The sequence below is a fragment of the Enoplosus armatus genome, chromosome 15, assembly GCF_043641665.1.
Source record: "Enoplosus armatus isolate fEnoArm2 chromosome 15, fEnoArm2.hap1, whole genome shotgun sequence".
NCBI classification, from domain to species: domain Eukaryota; kingdom Metazoa; phylum Chordata; class Actinopteri; order Centrarchiformes; family Enoplosidae; genus Enoplosus; species Enoplosus armatus.
In genome coordinates this window covers 22850301-22870987 of record NC_092194.1, presented here as the reverse complement: position 1 = coordinate 22870987, position 20687 = coordinate 22850301, and the positions used below count along the sequence as shown (strand labels likewise).

Sequence of the window (20687 nt, the reverse complement as noted above, 5' to 3'; positions counted from 1 at the left end):
ACGATAACTATAAGAGGGTTAAAGTGCTGGGATGTTTTTGACCTTCTTTACCCAGAACACCAACACGACGGACCACAGATCATTTGTTTTAATTATGAATAAAACGTAAGTCCTGCGTGCTTCACTTCTTTTATCTCATTAATAAACTTACTTAATAATAAGCAAGATCTGATATGTGGAACTGAGACCAGGTCTTTCTGGACTTACAGTCGAGTCCAGTGAGAACAAACATGTCTGAAGACTGAGAGTTATATTTATCTGAACAGTCACAATTCAAATCCATGGGCAGAAAAATGATGTTTAATAATGAAGTAAAGTAAAGTACATGTACCTCACTGCTTCAGTGAAAGTACTCTGATACTTAATTCAGTAAAATAAAATATGATTTGATTCATTAAAAAAATCTTCCTGTCCGCCGTGACGTCAGAGCACTTCCTGTCTCCACCCGTTGGCAGACATGATGGTGGGTTCGTCTCTCTCCTCTCCTCTCCCTCTTGTTTTTCTTTTTTATCGGCTCGGTAACGGCCCCGGGGAGCCGCCGGTGCGCCGGTGCTCGTGTTGTTGTTGTGTTACGGTCAGTGAGCGACCGGTGTGTCGGTAAACTAACGCTCTGTGCTCTCTGTCTCCGCAGCAGGAAGGGCTGGACGACGGACCCGACTTCCTCTCCGAGGAGGACCGGGGAGTGAGTGCTGACTTTATACCTGTCTGTCTCTGTTCACCTGTCTGCCTGTATGCTGGTCTGCCTGTGTGTCTGGGTTCAGCTCTGTGTTCTCTTCGGTTCAGCTAAAGCAGCTACTTAGCATTAGCTCTGATTTTCTAGCCAGGTTAGCCGTGTTGGCTAACGTTAGCTTCATGCTAACGGACTTCAGTCTGTGTGTCTGTCAGCTGTAGTTGAACTGGTTTCTCCAGCTGAGAGTCCAAACAGTGACCCAGCTGCAGGCCGTTAGCTTTGGCAGAGGTTGAGCTAGCAGCTAACGGTCTGTTTCAGATCATTAACGGGTTGTTAATGAGCTGCTGTGCTGGTTAACCATCAGGCGGTCACATGACACACGCTCTCACTCTCTGCTTAGATGTTCATTGGTTAATTCGCTTCAGTTAAAGTCAGATGTGGAACAGAACAGAGTGAAACCAGTCTGTGTTACTGGTTTGTGTGGACCACAGCTGCGTCCCAGTTCCAGACTAATATCACATGATGCGGCTGCAGCTAAAGTTTATTTTTTTTCCTGAGTAATGTGATGATCATTTTCTCCATTAATACTTTTATGAAACGTGACATGTTCAGATATTTGTTTCTGTCCAACATGCCAAAACACTGAAGTCTAAAGAAACGATGAATCAGTTAGTGTGTCGATTGACAATTAATGGACTGATCATTTCAGCTTTATTAACATGTTTGTACAAGAGAAGTGACTAAATTAAAGCAGAACATGTTCAGACTCAAAGCAGTAGTGAACGTTTCTACTAACTAGTGTGTGTGTGTGTGTGTGTGTGTGTGTGTGTGTGTGTATTACATCCTGATATATCTACTTCTATTATCCTATTATTATTATTATTAAAACTCATCAGTGAGCCTCACTGTTGTTTCCTTCATCACCATGAACACACACACTGTAGCTTATCTTGTCCCACACACACCGCCCTGCTGCCCCAAACACTCACTAGAGCACCACATGTGGATTCATCCGCCGCTGAAAATAGTCCCCAACAGATGCACTATTTCTTGCTGTTTGATTAAAAACTACAGCGAGCAGCTGTTTGAGGGAATGACTGAGCCGTTTAAACATGAAACTATATGTTTGTGAGGAGTTTTTAACGATTCACGTCTTCAGTGGGAACCAATGGGCTGAGAGCTACAGACAGGAAGTGAGACAGGACTGAGGGATGCACTGACAGGTTGCTGGTTTGAGTCTGAACATGAGATTTGATGATGACGAGAAACATACAGAATAATACCTGACTTATCAGAATCAGTACATGAACTACAAAATGCCGGATGTTTTCCCACAGGGAGGAAGAATGCTAACAGATTAGTGTAGCTGTCCGTCTCAACATGCAGGAAGCTTGTGATCGTTACCATGAGACAACTTCAAACCAGATGAAGTCACACAGAAAATATTAAATATTACAAATTCACTGTTATTTATGAGATTTCTAAGTTTATCAGATTGAAATCCTTCTGGCCTTTTCTTTCCTCCATACTGATGAAAGTGGAGCCGAATGAACCTGAACCAGAACCAGTCGAGACTGTTCTGGTTCCATCACTTCACACTTGAATCAGAATCAGAATCAGAATCAGAAATACTTTATTGATCCCCGGGGGGAAATTGTACAATTGAACCAACAGGTCCAATCCTCAGGTATCAATGGAAGTGATCTTATGAGACGAGGCTGGTCCAGTGGATGTTTCTGCTAACCTGCCGTTAGTGGCTGTGGTGCATTATGGGATATGTGGTGTCTGTCCTCCTGCAGCCGCGGGCGGTGAACGTGGATCTGCAGATGGACGCCACGCTGCAGGTCGATATCTCTGACGCTCTGAGTGAGAGAGACAAGGTCAAGTTCACCGTCCACACCAAGGTGAGACAGTGTGTATGTATGTGAGTGTTACTATCTGTGTGAGGACCACCTGAGAGACATCGAGGGATGTGTGTTAAACAGGCTCAGGGCTAAATCATTAAGACTGGGGTGTGTTATCAGCTCTGCTCTCCGTATTGGAGAGATTAAGAAAATTGATTTCCCACACACACACACACACACACACACACACACACACACTTAACTAAATGACACAAACACATGTTAATGATTTTAAGTTATAAATATGAGTGTGTTCATGATCAAGCACCGGATCAGTAAGCAGTATCAGTTAGAGTAGAAGTACCATTCAAATGTTAACCCCACGCATCCCTAGTCACATCCAGTTTACATTTATGAATATTTAATTCCCCCAATAATCACTGATCATGTGTTCTACACTTTCTGTATTTTTGATATAAAAGTGATATTTTCTTAATGAATGTTGTGACTACATGTGACTTCATAATGTGTTTCAGACCAAACAGTTCTGGGGACCCCCCGAGAGGAACTGTTCTCTAGGGACCCCAAAGAATCACATACCATTTATGGGCTTCTTCTCTGTTGTATTTGCACTGCCAAGAGGAACACTGAAGTGATGAGAGCTGGCCGGTGGTTGGCATAGCAACGTCACTCACTCAGAATTGTATATTTCGAGTCAAAATCGTGTCATATTTCTTCCATCATGCTCAATCAAGCCTGGACTTCACCGTCGGCCATTCATCCATGTTTTGGTACATTTTTAAAGGCTCCGTTACGAGCTGTTACACAGGTTTTTAAAGATGTTGGTTGCCGGTGCTGCATTGGTTTATGTTCCACCAATCACATACACATACATCACTCAAGGTTCCTCTTGTGCTGGAGAGAACCTGCTCTGAAGTACTCAAGCTTTTCGAGAACTATGAAAAAGTTCCTCCAGTGCGAAAACGCCTCCAGATCAATACTTCTGGATGTTTTAGAATTTTGAAATTGGTTATAACACAATTATGTTCTGTCAGTCAGCTGATCTGGTGATGCACTTCCTGTTTCCACAGAGCACGCTCCCTAACTTTAAGCAGAACGAGTTCTCGGTGGTCCGACAGCATGAAGAGTTCATCTGGCTGCATGACTCGTTCGTGGAGAACGAAGAATATGCAGGATACATCGTAAGAAACACACACACACACACACACACACACACACACACACACACACACACACACACACACACACACACACACACACACACACACACACACACACAATTTCCATCACATTGACTTGCATTCATTTCCTGGAGGCTTACTGTAACCCTAAAGGCCCAAAGCGTCTGATGCTGGCGTATTGAGGTAATATTAATACTAAGTGTTAGTGTGAATGAGGAGATGTGTGCAAATGTGGAGGTTAAGGTCAAATTCATAATATTATATAAATGTTGCTTTAATAGCTGCAACAAATAGCCTACCAGCTTCACAGTCTGTAGAGGCGCACTGTGGTCCCTGATTTATTTACACCCCCCCCCCCGATCTGTTTACAAATGGCTCCCTGCATAAACTAACAGCAGCAGTAAACAGAATGAAGAGAGGGATGATCAGCTGTGCCTCCTGCCTTCTGTAATGTTACAGGCTGCTCAAACACAAATATACATCAATGAGGGCGCCTGTAAAGATACAAACTGCCTGCCTTCATATAATTACAGCTGTAAAGCTCTAAATACAGCTGGTTCTGAGGCATGTCAACACCACAGGAGCATCGAATGACGTGTAGTTCATGGTGAGCAGTAAACAGGTGTAATGTATGCAACACATTACATTGTGGGATTGTCAGCAGTCAGTAGTGTACACATCACGGAATCTAATCTTTTCATTTATTTACTTTTTGCAACTTTATTTTATTGACATGTTTGGGCAGAAAAAAGAAGTTAATAGGGGCAACATTACAAGTAAATACAGAATGTTATGAGTCACATCTTATTGGCTCAGATATGTCATCCATCTTGTCCGGTGTTGCACATATTGATCATATTGCAGTGTTTTAAACAGACATCAGATGTAAAAGAACAATCAACTTCATCTTGTCTCTGAGGCACTCTTTGAATAAAACACTACACACATATATATATTTATATATATTTGTTTATTTATATATTTATTTATGTATATATCTATATTTATTTATTTATATATAAAAAGAAAGAGAGAGAGAGGGGATGACATGCAGCAAACGACCAAATCGAACCGGGGCCGCTGCTGTAAGGAAGAAGATTACTAGACTTAAATAAAGAGTAAAGGTTTTCCAGTCTGATTGTTGTTGTTGTTGTTGAATAGATCCCCCCCGCCCCCCCCAGACCAGACTTTGATGCGTCCAGAGAGAAGCTGCAGAAGCTTGGGGAGGGAGAAGGATCCATGACCAAGGAGGAGTTCACCAAGATGAAGCAGGAGCTGGAAGCGTGAGTCACTAACAAACAAACAGAGCTGAAAGTTCACCAGCAGGTTGTCTGCTGTTTATCACACTGACAGCTTTGTCTCCACTCAGAGAGTACCTGGCCATCTTTAAGAAGACCGTCGCCATGCACGAGGTCTTCCTGTGTCGTGTGGCGGCTCATCCTGTCCTCAGGAAGGACCTCAACTTCCACGTCTTCCTGGAGTACAACCAGGATGTAAGTCACTGCTGACACACGCCTGAAATGTGTTTACATGAGGCTTGATTGTGTCCATGCTGAGTCAGCTAATTTCATACAGCTGAACACCTGAACAAAAGGTTCAGTCTCTTCTCTCAGTGGACAAACCGTTGATGTTGGACAGACAGTCAGTTGTTACCTGTTGTTCAGGTGTCTCGTGAGGTGTTGACCTGAAACACATTAACAGTCTTTCATCACCGCTGCTTCCTGTTGAGCAGGTGAACAGTAACTCCTGAGCTGATGGGATCAATATTTCATAATCACAAATTAGTCAGTCAGAATCAACATAAATCCAGATTACCGACAGCAGTTGTACGAACACAAAGGTGAGACACGTCTCCATCCAGGTGAAGCTCGCCTGCAGAGCTGAGAGGTCTCACTCTGCTCCTGTTTTCTGAGTCTCACCTGAACATCTGACACACCTGTGATCTGTTGTTGTGTAAACGCTCTGGATCTCACCTTGAGTTTTATCACCTGAACACAAGTTCACTTTTTTCAGTTTCATGAACTAACAGAAAAGACTGAATATAGATCTCTGATCTCAAACATAATTTCATGTTTAATTATTTTGTAGCTCAACACCTGTAAAAACTGCGTGTTCACACACCTTCCTTAAATGACATATGAAACAGGAACCACTGGAGACATGATCAGCTCTAACAGAAGCTGATGAAGGAAGCATGTTGTGTTTGTGCTCCATGTTCAGTCCTTGCTGTTATTTTTTGGGTGACCTTTGACCTCTGCTCTCTGACAGCTGAGTGTACGAGGGAAGAACAAGAAGGAGAAGCTGGAGGATTTCTTTAAGAATGTGGTGAAGTCGGCTGACGGCGTCTTGGTGGCCGGAGTCAAGGTGACAAACACAAGAACCAGAGTTTCAAGGGTTCATATCTGTTCTCTGTTAGATGATTATTGATATTTATTAATATTTATTGTTTCTCTGTCTGTTTTTCAGGACGTGGACGACTTCTTTGAGCACGAGAAGACGTTCCTGTTAGAATATCACAACAGAGTGAAAGACGCTTCGGCCAAATCTGACAGAATGATCCGCTCGCACAAAAGTAAGAATCAACTTCATTTCTAAAGTTTAAACGATGTGGCTGTTCACCAGGCAGGGAGGCTCTAATGGAAGACTCCATCCAGGAGCATCATGGGAAATGTCCACCTCTGCTGCTCAGGTTTGGACCGTTCATAACACCTCTATGGATCTGAATTGTATTTGAATGTGTTTGTGTTCAGACGCTGCGGACGACATCAACAGAATCGCCTCGTCTCTCTACACGTTAGGAACACAGGACTCCACAGACGTCTGCAAGTACGAACATGTTTCATGATCTGTTGAACGTGTGGTGTGACCTTCTCCTTGTTTATTTGTTAACTTGTCAGGACGTCAACATGCTGTTTCTTCTGTTTCAGGTTCTTCCTGAAAGTGTCGGAGTTGTTTGAGAAAACGAGGGTACGTTAGATGTCAGATCACATGACCTGTATCCTGAAGTATTATGAACACGGCTGTCTGCATACTTTTGGCCACATACTGTATAAAGGTCCAGAGGCTTTGAGACGTGTTGAACTTGTTTGATTTTTTTCCTGAACACCTGATTGTGTTGAAGGTTTCTGTCGTTGTTTTACAGAAGATTGAAGCTCGAGTGGCAGCAGATGAAGACCTGAAGCTGGCCGACCTGCTCAAGTATTATCTGAGAGAGTCACAGGCTGCCAAGGTTTGACTCCTTACTGACCGTTAAAGCATCAGTCTGCTGTCATTCTGTATTCCTGTCTTTGGCTCTCAGCTCTCAGCCCATTGGTTCCTACTGAAGACGTGAATCTTTAAAAACTCAAACATATAATCAGAAATACTTTATTATTGATCCCCAGGGGGAAATTGTACAATTGTATAGTTTCATGTTTAAAAGGCTCAGTCATTCCCTCAAACAGCTGCTTGCTGTAGTTTTTATCAAACTAACAGCAGGAAATCTGTGCATCTGTTGGGGACTATTTTCAGCGGCGGATGAATCCACATGTGGAGCTCTAGTGAGTGTTTGGGGCAGCAGGACGGTGTGTGTGGGACTGAGTCCAGATAAACTGCAGTGTGTGTGTTCATGGTGATGAAGGAACATATCACCCACTCAGTGTTATTATTAAATGTAAAAAAATGATTTCAGTTAAATATTTACTTGTGTGACGTTATCACTGGCTGCAGGACCTGCTGTACCGGAGGAGCCGGGCTCTGGTGGACTACGAGAACGCTAACAAGGCTCTGGATAAAGCTCGAGCCAAGAACAGAGACGTCCTGCAGGCTGAGACCAGCCAGCAGCTCTGCTGCCACAAGTTTGAGAAGATCTCTGAGTCTGCCAAACAAGGTCAGCAGAGTCCACTTTGTGTACCTGTGAAAGTCTAGTTTTACTTTTCCAGCTATAACGAGGCGCCACACCTCAAGGTTGGTAGTCAGCAGGAGGTGAAACAGTCCAAGCACTCATTCCACTACATTTACTGCTGATTTACAGTTTATGCCCTGTGCCGATGGTGTGTGGGGTTTTAGCAGACTGTTGACTGCCCCCCCCCCCCCCCCGTATCTGACAGTGGATTCTGTTCTGAACGCAGAGCTCATAGACTTCAAGACGAGACGAGTGGCAGCTTTCAGGAAGAACCTGGTGGAGCTGGCAGAGCTGGAGCTCAAACACGCCAAGGTAACCCATCACTTCCTCTTCTTAAAGTCTCATTAGAAGATCAGTATCTGGTCCAGGACGTGTTTGGCCCAGCTTAGCACAAAGACTGGAAACAGGGGGACACCGTTAGCCTAGCTTCACATGTTGTATGTTGTTTTTTAAACATGTGCGTGAATAGGACCTTGAAACGAAGACGTTGTGGTTCAGCAGCAGTTGGCATTGAAGCTCTTTACCTTCTCATTTTATTATTCAAACATCCAGACTTCTTAGAACTCTGTGTGTCCAGTTAGTGTAGAAAAAAGAAAAGCTTCTCTAATCTAAAATAATTGACACAGTGCATCAGACTCCCCCACGCTGACTGGAAGCTCACGCTCAAAGTCTGTGGGAAGCGGCCCAGATCAATATCCACACTGGTTGGAGAACAGTTGGATCAACTCAAACTCAAACTAACTGCCACAGTGACAAACTGCTGGTGGTCAGTAAAGACCCTGCTAGAGACTCAAAGGATCTCTGTGTTCACACTGAAACTGGTTTAACTGGCTGTAATTGTGTTCATACTGGACTGAACTGGTCTGTTTCTGATGGAGTGAAGATCTGAAGTCTATCTGGAGTTCATGTGGAGCAGTCTGATGGATCTCCAGGTGGTTTGATGAACACTGAGACACATGATGTGTTGGAGCTTCAGATAAACTTCAGATCTTCACTTCCATCAGAAACATCTTATGAAGAGACGAGTTAATGTCCAGTACGAACAGATTACAGCCAGTTAAACCAGTTTGAGTGTTGATGTTGGTTGAAAAGGACAGATACCTCAGTACAGATACCTGCTGCTTCTAACCTGCAGTAAAGTCCTCTTTCACTGTTGCCCCCCCCCCGGGTCACATGGTTCACCTGTACACCTGTGTCTCTGACCCCTCCCCTCTCACCTGCAGGGGAACCTGCAGCTGCTGCAGAGCTGTCTGGGCGTCCTGAAGGGTAACACTTAACTGTGTAACCCGCCTACATCAAACTGGACACGCCCCTTCATCGCCGCCCCGCCCATCTCAGACTGGACACGCCCACTATGGGCGGAGCGGAGACGGACGGACGAACGACACTGAGAACTCTGGACCAGAGAGAGAGAACAGAGGGTTAAAAAAGACAGGAAGTCTGTTGTCTTCATCACTAACCAGACACCCTCCTCTTCATCATCTTCTTTATCCTCCTCTTCCTCTCCCTCTCTCTCCAGCAGTACCTGTACTGGTTCTACTGGTCCAGCAGAACCAGTGAGGTCAGTTTGGATCTGAGCCTCTGAGTGATTTTCATATGAAACGCCAAAATGTTTCAGATTCATCTAAAACAGTTTCACCAACCAGTGTGTTCTATTATCAATCAATATTAGCACAGATCACAGATCAGCCCCGACACCTTTTAATATTCATTCAGACTCATTCACACTCCAGATAAAATCTGGCAGCTGATGAAAACACCAGAAGAAGAACTTCTGACCTTTAACAGTTTAGCTAGCGTTGGCAAACAACGAGCGACACGATTGTTTTATCGTCTCACAGATCGTTGCACTGATCAGGGATCTGTCTCAAGCGTCAGGGTGAACAGCGGATAACGTCAGTGTAACGTTAAGCTAATGTCATCTCCATAGAGTTGCACTGTGGGAGGAGGAGAGACTGATGCATTTACACTTGAGACCAGATAGTGATCTGATCCGGCTTTGGACTTCAGTGGAGGTTTAACTAAAGGTCAGAGGTTAAACCCTGGACGTCCCTCCAGCCCCAGTAGTCTGATCCAGAAACCAATGAAGCAGAATAGGAACATATGAATGTCACTCAGAAGAGGTGGTGTTGATCCCAGTCTGCTGCTTCTGCAGGAACTGGTCCCAGTTTGTCTCTGCTGGTCTCCACCCTGCATCAGCCTCCATCTTACAAGAGTCATTTTGTCTGTTGTTGAGTCATAAAAGTTTTTTTTCTTTAAAAAAAGTGAGAAAATGTCTGCCTGCTTCCATTTTAAAACCTCCGGAGCTCATTGGATTCACCAAAGGAACAAACTGTCTTAATTATTCATTCACATTATTATCTCTTAATCTTCTCGTAATGAATCATAATAAGAGATGCGGACCCTGGGGTCGGTTTGTTTGGTGAATCCAATGAGTTTGTTTCATGTTAATTTCTAGAACATGATTGAAAGGTCCTCTCAGTCCGTTCAGGAGCTGCTACAAGAAAGTATTTTATTTCTTTATTTTCTTTCACTTGTTTTAGGAAAATGAGACTTTCAGGACTCCAATAGAAACTAATGGACAACACGCAGATGTTTCAGTGTCTGTCTGTCCGTCTTTTCTGTTTTTACAGTTTTGTTGCTACAGCCGTCGTCAGCGTGTCACTCTGTCTACATCTTCTTCCTCTTCTGTTCTCTGTCGTCTTATTTTGGCGGTGTGTGTGTCCGGGGGTTCTTTTATTGTGTCGGTGAACTTCCTGTGCTGCTGCTGTGTGACGGCGTTTTGAGTCCAGCTCTCGGTTCCCGTTCTTATTAAAGTGTAATGTCACTAAATAAAAAAAGCCTTGTATATGTTTGTATTAGTTAACTAATGGACGCTAATCATCTTCATTCTCCTCATCACTAACTGTAGCTTGTTTTTTTTTTTCTCTGAATCAGATGTTTTCTGTCATCCAGCTGACGGTCTGTTTGCCTTAACGTCGATCAGTCGCTCCGTTTGATTTGTTGTAAAGAAAAAGTTCAAGAATCACAGAATGCAACTGTTTTTGTTCCCGCTCTTTTTTAAAGTGCACTGTATACGAATGTTTTTTCACTCTTATGTGACCAAAGCTTCCATTACTGATTTAAGATGGAGACGTGATGAAAAAGAGAAATAAAACGATAAGAAGAATAAAAGAAATGATTATGAATTTCACAACATTTTAGTTGTTTAAACTTCAGCAGGTCTGTAATTCACCCTGGTCATACTGAGACTGAATAAAACTTTACGGACACTTTTCTTAAAATACTCTGTGTCGACGGTTTACTGGGAGCATCGGAGAGCAAACAAGCTGTCTGATTGGACAGGAGCTGAGGATGCAGTGCTTTCATTGGCTGGAGGTTTCACTTCCATCTCCAGGTACAACACGAAGGCTCCACTCAAAAGTATAACATGTAGAGACCATTTTGTTTTCCATCTGTCTCAGTCACTTTCTTCTTTGTTGGTGTGAAACACAGATGAGTCCTGGACATCCTTTCATCGTTTAACAACAGAAGAAGAAAAACCTCACAGCAGTCTGACACTGAGCCCCATTATTAAGCCTCTACGCCGCCCATCTCATATCTCAAGAACAAACGTTCTCGACTGAAAGATGAGCTGATTAGAATTTGGTGGTCAAAGGTCACTGTGACCTCACAAAACACGTTTTTGGTCACAACTCAAAAATTCATGCGGTAATGAAAAAACTTCACACAGATGTTTGATAGGATACACCGATGAAGTGATGACATTTTTGACCTCTAAGGTCACTGTGACCTCAATAGGTTTTTAGCCATAATTAAAGAATGAATTGGGCGACTCCAGATGTCGCACACATGTTGACTGTGACGACTCAATGACAGTCTGGCTGTCCTCCGTCTCGTCCATCCTGCCTTTCACTTCCTGCCTCATTCTGAGTCACGTGACCGTAAACAAGGCGTTGGAGCGCCGAGCTAACTGTGACGCTGAGTTTCAGCTGCAGCTCATAGAGACGCTTCACATCTAAACCTGAGAAAACAAAGGCAGCACGTTCTGTGGAGCTGAACTCTGGAAGAATTCATCTTTACACAGTAATCAAGGACAAGTTCACACATCTATGATAATCCATCATTGATCACTTCAACTATGTATATTCACTGGAGTCAAACATACCTATCATCAATATGATCATAACTTCCATTTAGCTAAAAAAAAAAACTACCCTTTATACCTTTTATTCACTTCCTTTAAGTCTTCAGTGCAACTTGAGAGTTGGCGGAGGAATACAACCGCAGGGCTGTAATTCTAGTGTCGGCCTATATTTGTTTACTTTTTGTCAAACTGTCTCCATTAAGAGGATTTAGGTTTAAGTACCTTAATTATCATATGGGATCACTTATGAAGCAGGAAGCTGTTGGGCAAAACATCTCTTCTTTATTGACATAAACAAGTACACATTTCTGTTTGAAGAAAGAAGTTGTTTAGCGTTTCACCTGTAAATTTGCCAATAAAATTAATCGATGAGCCCATACAGTTGACGGTTGAGATTAGTTTTATATTCTGGGATGCCAAACAGTATGTTTCCAAAGTCATATGAAGTGTTCATCAACATGGCTGTAGAAAAAATACAAAAGTTATTCTAAAGAAGTCTCACAAAGGGTAAAAACAACAAAATGTACAATTAATATCGAGTTTTTAAAAGATATCTTAGTTGGTAAATTAATGAGTAAGTTATTTATCAGATATCGATTAAAAAAAGGGACTCCATGATGTGGAGGTGTGATGAAAGAGTTCTTACTGATTTGTTTATGGCCAGCAATATGTTTTTGGTGTCAGTTACGTCACGTTTCACGCAGCTCATTAAGAACTGTTATTGAGTGACGTCACTGCAGCATCACTCCGCAGCAGCAGGCGGCAGCCGAGAGCCCACACAGGACTGAAGGAAACTTCTTCTGTGGTGTGAATGTCTGCAGCTCTGTCAAGTTCACCAAGATGTACAGAAAATGAACATTCCTCCATAATAAAACCAAAATTCATAGTTCGGTCATAATCCTCTGTTGTGATGTCAAATTCTCAGTCAGATATGTTGTCAAAATAATCACCACGAGGTCCATTGAGTCGCTTTTGTGAAACTTGATCACATCACGTACAGTTTTTCTAGTTGTCATGATGTCTTTTTCTCTGAGCACCATGACAATGTGGTATGATCGAAAGCTCCAGAACAGCTAGTAAATGGACCTTGTGGTTAGATTATATATTATATCACTTGCTGTTTCCAAGGTTAGAGGGATTTTTGAAACTCAGTGTTGTCATCGTTTCATTTGTCGTCAATGCGGCCTTTAATGTGAAGGCTGTAACAGGAAGCTCGTGGATGAATGCGATGACATTGACAGTGTGATGCAGCGCAGGAGCAGAGGGCTGAAAGCTGTTCCACAGGATCCACAGCTTGTGTTAAAATGAGCTCCATCGGGACCGGGGTGAGTGTTTCACTGTTACTTTGAGCCGAATCTTCACTTGAACTTCACTCTGACGGTTTCCGCGTCACATTTTCATCCAGTTCACAGGGAAAGAATCCACGTTTATACTGAAAACCATTCATAGTAAGATAATAACCAGTAGCCCGCTAGCTAGCTAGCGTGTTAGCCTGCTGAGTCACAACGAGGCCTGCTAGCTGAAGCTAAACTGAAATTGAAAGTATATAGTACAGAGCCGTACGTTTTACTTTAATTTAAATTCAGTTTGCAGTGAACATTTTACAACTAACAGAAATAAATGAAAAACCCATTGTAGCGCCGTTACAGACTTCGTCACTTTAGTAATATAATTACTTAATTCAGTGATATTGACGTGAAGGCAGAGTCTGTGCTAACAGTTTGCTCCGGTACATGCCAAACTCCCTTTAGAACACATCAGATTTAAGTTGTCTCGCGTGTCAGCTGAAGTTCGCTCTCTGAAGAAGAACATTTCGTTCTTTTTGTGAACCATTTTAAGTGTCTTGATTGAACCGGGGATCCCTTGATTGAGTAAACAGTTTAAATCAGAAGAAGTCACGTTAGAGCTTGAACATCCGTCTTGCGCTGCTCTCAGTTGAACACTGTGGGGGATGAGATATAATGTGAAGTTTAGTGACAGTGGATTGTAACTTGTGCTGCACCTAAGGTGAAAGTGAATTTTACAGAACAGAGCACATAATGAAACAGCCATCCCCCACAATAGCTGCCACGAGTCCGCTGAAAACACATTAGACACGTTAATCTAAAATTACATTTCTAAATTAAAGTGTTTGATGTGGTGGCCAGATATTCCTTACTTTGTCTATTAATTTGAAAAACGAAACCCATTAACTCATAAACTCCTTCACATTCATTTACTCTTTAATTTGAATTGAATCCTTAAAGGATGAATTTAATGGATAAATTAATAGATTATGTCAAAGCCCTATCTGTTTAATCTGTGAACATGTTAACATAACGTCTGTCTCCACCCGTGTGTGTGTGTGTGTGTGTCCTGCAGTATGACCTGTCGGCCTCCACCTTCTCTCCAGATGGCCGAGTGTTTCAGGTGGAATACGCCATGAAGGCTGTGGAGAACAGCAGGTTAGCAGAAACTACTCCCTCAGTTTGTGTTCACAGTAAACTCACTGTGGCACAAGTCACATGACAGAGGTGACCAATCAGCTGACAGTGTTCCCGGTGAATGAGGCAGTACTTTGCCTTTTGAGGGAATGTATGAAGGGATTCTTAGTGGGTGAAGATATAAACATTGGCGTCTCTCCCTTTTAATGTCTCCGGCTGTATCAGACTACAGAAATTCATTCTTCAGTGAAACTCTGTTTGGGAGAATTTTTTCTTTTTCAAACTGTGGTTTCACCTGAATGCACCACTGTGGCAGACTGTATCAAACTGTGTGTGTGTGTGTTCAGCACGGCCATTGCGATCCGCTGTAAGGACGGTGTCGTGTTCGGGGTGGAGAAGCTTGTTCTGTCCAAATTGTATGAGGAGGGCTCCAACAAACGCATCTTCAACATCGACAGACACGTCGGCATGGTAACCCCCCACACACACACACACACACACACTCTCACACACAGCAGCTCTCTGAGGGCATGCGTGTCCTACAGGTTATAACCATGGTAATGGAAACCATTGAGTAGGAGGTGCTGTATCCCAGCATGGCTGCTGTCTGAAACAGGAGGTTGAACATAGTGTTAACATCTGTACGTGTCTGAGTAGAAGAAAACTCATCTAAAAGAATACATTCGAAAATGAATGGAAGTATGTAGATTTTGAATAATAGAAATAAATAGAAGTTCTTCAAATGAAATCAAAGGTTAGTACGCTTGGGTACATGTTTACACCAGCAGCAGCAGATTTCAGATTCACATATTTTGGGGATTTATAATATGACTGAAATTCAAACAAACAATAGAAGGTGTTTTCATGAATTTGGTTTTGTGTATAAAATATTAGACCCCGGACTGCTGAGCAGCTGAAGTCGTGTTTCAAGCATGAATGTCTCTTTGAAAACGTCGACAGTCTGTGTACTTTTAAAAGAGCAGGCGATGTGACAGTGTTAAAGACCTGTTGCATGTATCACATTCAAAATGAGTGTTTACAAAAACTAAACATTTCAGTTTGAACATTAAATGTCTTCGTGTTGTATTCGGTGGACTATAGATGAACGGGATCTGCAAATTCTTGCATTCTGGTTTTATTTAGGGTTTGATCCCCGGCACAGATAGTTGTGATGTTTAACTTCAACAGTGGTAAAAATACACAACGATTATAAGTCCTGAAACCATGTACAGGACTTAGAACCACATGTGACTGCGACACTATGTTTATCTCTGAAACCAGATTGATGAGTTTCTGACTCTAGGACAGTTTGGAAGATGGCTGATAGTTGTGAAGATGTTCTGCAGTGGGAATACATGTGCAGACATCCAGACCTGAAGGAGAACTCCTGTGGAAATGGAGAGATTAAAGAGAGCAACCCTAACCCTTTAAAGCACAGAACAGAACAGTCTAGTTTATCCTCCTGCTGTCGATAGCTTGAAGTGCCTCCAACAACAGACCTGTAGGCTGGACTGAGAGGTACGGTTAAAGGAGGGCACAGGAGTCCGGGGCAGATCCTGAGTGAAGTTAATGTTGCTGGACTTTAGTTCTGTGTCATTTGCTCCTGAGTGGATCTGTCTTGAACCCTCAGCTCATCATAAGGTGCATGTTTATCACTGAGGGCACCACCACATTAGTTATTACTGGGCGAGTTCTCCTTCAGAGCGACAGGAAGAGATGAACATGACCTCACACATACAGCCCCCCCAGATGCAACTTTTATACAGACGTTTTATTTTTAGATGGTCAGAGAGTTTAATATCTGTTGATGGATGAATGTAAGTAAATGAAGACTCTCTGTCTCTCCCCATCTGACTGTCTCTCTCTGTCTGTCTCTGTCTCTCCCCGTCTGTCTCTCTCTCCAGGCAGTAGCGGGCCTGTTGGCTGATGCTCGCTCGCTCGCTGATGTTGCCAGAGAAGAAGCCTCCAGCTTCAGATCAAACTACGGACATGACATCCCATTAAAGGTTTGCATGGCCATACTTGTGAGGACCCTCATTGACATAATGCACTCCCTGACCCCTAACTCTAATCTAGACCAGGTTCTAACCTGACCCGTAAAATTAGGTGGTCCTCACTGAAGGGCCTCACTTGAGATATAATAAGCACCTGCTGTTTATTATTGAATTACGCAAAACCTTCGCCTGTACACACTGATCTGAATTCAGTGCTTCAGAAGCCATGAAGATGTTGGAGGGTCTGAACTTGACTGTCGTGTTGTAGTTTTTCTCTTTCAGGACACACAGGAAGTGTTTGTGTGATGCTAAGATAACAGTGTTTCCTGTTGTTGCAGCACCTGTCAGACCGAGTGGCTATGTACGTCCACGCCTACACACTGTACAGCGCCGTGCGGCCGTTTGGCTGCAGGTGAGTTGTTGTCTATGTATTGTTGTTGTTGATGTCTTGCCGTTCTTGTTGTTGTCCTGTCATTGTTGTTGTTGTCGTTGATGTCTTGGCGTTGATGTCTTGGCTTTGTTGTCTTGTTGTTGATGTCTTGACGTCCTTGTTGTTGTCGTTGATGTCTTGGCTTTGTTGTCTTGTTGTTGATGTCTTGACGTCCTTGTTGTTGTCGTTGATGTCTTGGTGTTGTTGTCTTAACGTTCTTGTTGTTGTCGTTGATGTCTTGGCGTTGATGTCTTGGCGTTCTTGTTGTCGTTGATGTCTTGTTGATGTCTTGACGTCCTTGTTGTTGTCGTTGATGTCTTGGCTTTGTTGTCTTGTTGTTGATGTCTTGACATCCTTGTTGTTGTTGTTGATGTCTTGGCGTTGTTGTCTTGACGTTCTTGTTGTCGTTGATGTCTTGTCGTTGATGTCTTGGCGTTGATGTCTTGGCGTTCTTGTTGTTGTCTTGGCGTTGATGTCTTGGCGTTGATGTCTTGGCGTTGATGTCTTGACGTTGATGTCTTGACGTTGATGTCTTGACGTTGATGTCTTGACGTTGATGTCTTGACGTTGATGTCTTGACGTTGTTGTTGTTGTTGTTGTCTTGGCGTTGATGTCTTGGCGTTGATGTCTTGGCGTTGATGTCTTGGCGTTGATGTCTTGGCGTTGATGTCTTGGCGTTCTTGTTGTTGTCGTTGATGTCTTGGCGTTCTTGTTGTTGTCGTTGATGTCTTGGCGTTGTTGTCTTGACGTTCTTGTTGTTGGCGTTGATGTCTTGACGTTCTTGTTGTTGTCTTGGCGTTGATGTCTTGACGTTCTTGTTGATGTCGTTGATGTCTTGGCTTTGTTGTCTTGGCGTTGAAGTCTTGGCGTTGAAGTCTTGACGTTGAAGTCTTGACGTTCTTGTTGTCGTTGATGTCTTGTCGTTGATGTCTTGTCGTTGATGTCTTGTCATTGTCGTTTTGATATCTTGTCATTGTCGTTTTGATGTCTTGTTGACGTCTTGACGTTGATGTCTTGTTGATGTTGTCTTGACGTTCTTGTTGTTGTCGACGTCTTTGTCGTTGATGTCTTGACGTTGTTGTCTTGACGTTCTTGTTGTTGTCGTCGATGTATTGTTGTCGTTGTTGATGTCTTGACGTACTTGTTATTGTAGATGTCCTGTTGTCGTTGTTGTTGTCTTGTCGTTGTTGATGTTGTCTTGTCATTGTTGTTGATGTCTTGACGTTCTTGTTGATGTTGTCGTTGATGTCTTGTCGTTCTCTCTCTACAGTTTCATCTTGGGCTCGTACGACAAAGACGATGGTCCTCAGCTCTACATGGTCGACCCGTCCGGCATCTCATACGTGAGTCACTCAGACACACAACAGACACTTTGAGAAGATGTCAGGACTCTGAGTTTCTGTGCTGTTGGACAACAAAACATGTTTTGTCCCAGACTGTTGTCATGGTGACATGAGGCTGCACAGACTGATTTCAGACCAGGTGTACTGATTACAAGATTATCACACTATAACAATAAAATCATGGGATTATCGCTGTGGGTCAGATTGTAAATGAGTCCGCCACTGAACCGAGTCCGAGTTCCCGTCAGTCCAGTAACCAGACTGTGTTTTTGTGTCCAGGGTTATTGGGGCTGTGCCATCGGGAAAGCAAAACAAGCCGCCAAGACGGAGATCGAAAAGCTGCAGGTGAGTCTGAATCTTTACACCCAGACTAGAGCTGCAACGATTAGCCACTGGAAAGAAAACACATTTTTAAAGCAGAAATCCCAAATGTTTTTCACTGTGATTCATCGATGAATGCAGAAAATAATGGCAGATTAATCAATAATGAAAATAATGGTGGGTTGCAGCTCTTATCCAGTTGAGTGGGTCTGAAACTAGACCAGGTCTGGATGTTGAGCCTGCTGTAACTATGTGTTTGCCTGTCAGATGAAGGAGATGACGTGCAGGGAGCTGGTCAAAGAAGTCGCCAAAATGTGAGTGAACTGCAGTGAAGAGGCGTTCAGAGGGCCTCCGTCTGCTGCCTTCAATGTTAAACCTACACCTCAGTGTCATCTGGATCAGCCTGAATAAGACGAGAGTGTAACAGTGTCCTCTCTGTCCCTGCTGCCCAGAATCTACATTGTTCATGACGAGGTGAAGGACAAAGCCTTCGAGTTGGAGCTCAGCTGGGTCGGAGAAGGTAAGAACCGACCAATCAGGGCTCTGCTTTTCTTCTTCTGCTGCTGCTTTGTCTGTCTGCTCAGTCTTCACTTCCTGTTTACCTGCAGAAATCAGCCGTTTTATTAATAGACACTTTTTTCTTTGTAAAACTGCGTGTTAAAGGAGGAAGAACAAAATGAACATCCTCAGCTGTTCACACAGTCTGATCAAACTGATCAATGAAGTCGATCAATTTGATCTGGTCAGCAGGGAGGGATGATGAGTCGGAGAGGTTTCACTCACTGGCTGAACTCCTGTGATGTCACTTACTCTTGGCTCCTTGACCAATCCCTGAGCTGAACACACACAAAGACACCTGCCTTTCTCTTTTTGATCTAAGCTGAAATCAGTTTAAACTAAACTTTATTTACGAAGTCAGAACAGTCAAAAGTTTGAAAAATAAAGTTGCGTTCAGGAAATAGCTGCACATTTACAGCAGAGACCGAAACTAAAAAGGTCCAAATAAAATTAAAACACCACATGATGATCAGCTTAAAATGTTGATTACTAAAAGATTTATTACCAGAGCATCGCTTCTTTTTATTCATATTTCAAATCGCTGCACATCATCAGCACAAAGTGAAAACTGAGTTTTAACATTTAGACGACTTCCTGCGTCCGAAGTCTGGTTCTGTCAGCGCCTGAAAACACCTGCAGGTTTGATGTTTATGACGTCATGTTGTTAAAACAGGCAGAACACTTTACTACACAAGAACATCAGTGGGTTCAACCTGAACAGGTAAACCAGCGCACTGTTCATCATGACCAGTAAACAGTCTTCCCCTTCCCTGCTGATGCTCGTGTTGCCATGGTGACACCTATGACTCTCCTCCTGTCTGTCTCCTCCCTCAGTCACAAACGGACGACACGAACTGGTACCCAGAGACGTCAGAGAGGAAGCTGAGAAATACGCCAAGGTGAGCAGGACGGACACACACACACACACACACACACACACACACACACACACACACACACACACACACACACACACACACACAGCTTTAGCCAGCTGATCTCATGTTTTTGTGTCTTTCAGGATTCTCTGGAGGAGGAGGATGACTCCGATGAAGACAACATGTAAACTGCTGATGGCTCACACATCACATTATTTTTTATGTTTTATAGTTCATGAACATTCATGTTGGTTGTTTTGCTTTTGGTTTGATGAATTTCAGCTTTGAAAATAAAAGTCAAAGAAAATAAGTTTCTGTCTGCTGTGTTTTTCCTCCTGACTCCCAGTCAGCTGATTATTAACTGTAAATATAAATCACTGACAGACAGGAGTTTAGACACCAACACTGAATAATTTGTGAAAGTTTGGAAGTAAGTTTGTTGCTGAGAGATGAAAGCAGCAGCAACATGTATATTAAAGTTTACTGAGCACAAGCTTCTAAATTCTTACAAATCAGTTTTCCTGCACATAAGCAACACTTCTTATTATATTAGCGATTAGTGATCATCTCAGTGAGATGGTTGCCACACTCACAGACAGCTGTCGGTGTGAACGGACCGTGACAGGCAGCCATCACTGTGCTCACTCTGCATTTGTTGTTTAGAAATAACCTCCACATTCTCACAGAGGAAGATGACATATATGGCTTTATCGTCACTCTTCCTGTTACGTAAAAGCGCCGATGTGCCCGCCCACTCCTGCTCTTAACAAACGGCGCCATAAACAGACTGTCTTCAAATAGAACCGATATTTGTTCCCGTGATTCTCCTTAAAATGTGTATTTATCGTCTGACTTTCATCTGTATGCTTCTGTTCAGGTCGTTTACTGAATGTGTCGTAAAAACTTCAGTCGAGCGGTTTGTTGTAGAACCTGTTTCAACACAATCCCTGATATGTGACGTTGTCTCGCAGATGGAAACCGCATCGCCAAACTT

The 20687-nt window shown here is 43.0% G+C and overlaps 2 protein-coding genes across 3 annotated transcripts; both read left to right on the top strand.

Annotated features, from left to right (window-relative positions):
- Nucleotides 1-452: 452 nt before the first annotated feature.
- snx6 (sorting nexin 6) lies at nt 453-10883 on the top strand. Of its 2 annotated transcripts, none has more exons than XM_070920304.1 (14): nt 453-463; nt 632-682; nt 2470-2574; nt 3606-3716; nt 4878-4999; nt 5086-5209; nt 5985-6080; nt 6183-6288; nt 6467-6542; nt 6644-6683; nt 6862-6945; nt 7425-7584; nt 7826-7911; nt 8823-10883. In XM_070920304.1, the coding sequence occupies exons 1-14, from the start codon at nt 458-460 to the stop codon at nt 8874-8876; spliced, it is 1221 nt and encodes a 406-aa protein (XP_070776405.1). In that variant the 5' UTR covers nt 453-457; the 3' UTR covers nt 8877-10883. The 2 variants fall into 2 exon arrangements, with proteins under 2 accessions (XP_070776405.1, XP_070776404.1); XM_070920303.1 differs by having other exon boundaries at nt 6859-6945.
- Nucleotides 10884-12997: 2114 nt separating this feature from the next.
- Nucleotides 12998-20003, top strand: psma3 (proteasome 20S subunit alpha 3). The gene is made up of 11 exons (XM_070919982.1): nt 12998-13071; nt 14108-14190; nt 14517-14640; nt 16074-16175; nt 16502-16575; nt 17864-17936; nt 18216-18281; nt 18525-18571; nt 18710-18777; nt 19650-19714; nt 19837-20003. The coding sequence occupies exons 1-11, from the start codon at nt 13051-13053 to the stop codon at nt 19879-19881; spliced, it is 768 nt and encodes a 255-aa protein (XP_070776083.1). The 5' UTR covers nt 12998-13050; the 3' UTR covers nt 19882-20003.
- Nucleotides 20004-20687: the final 684 nt, after the last annotated feature.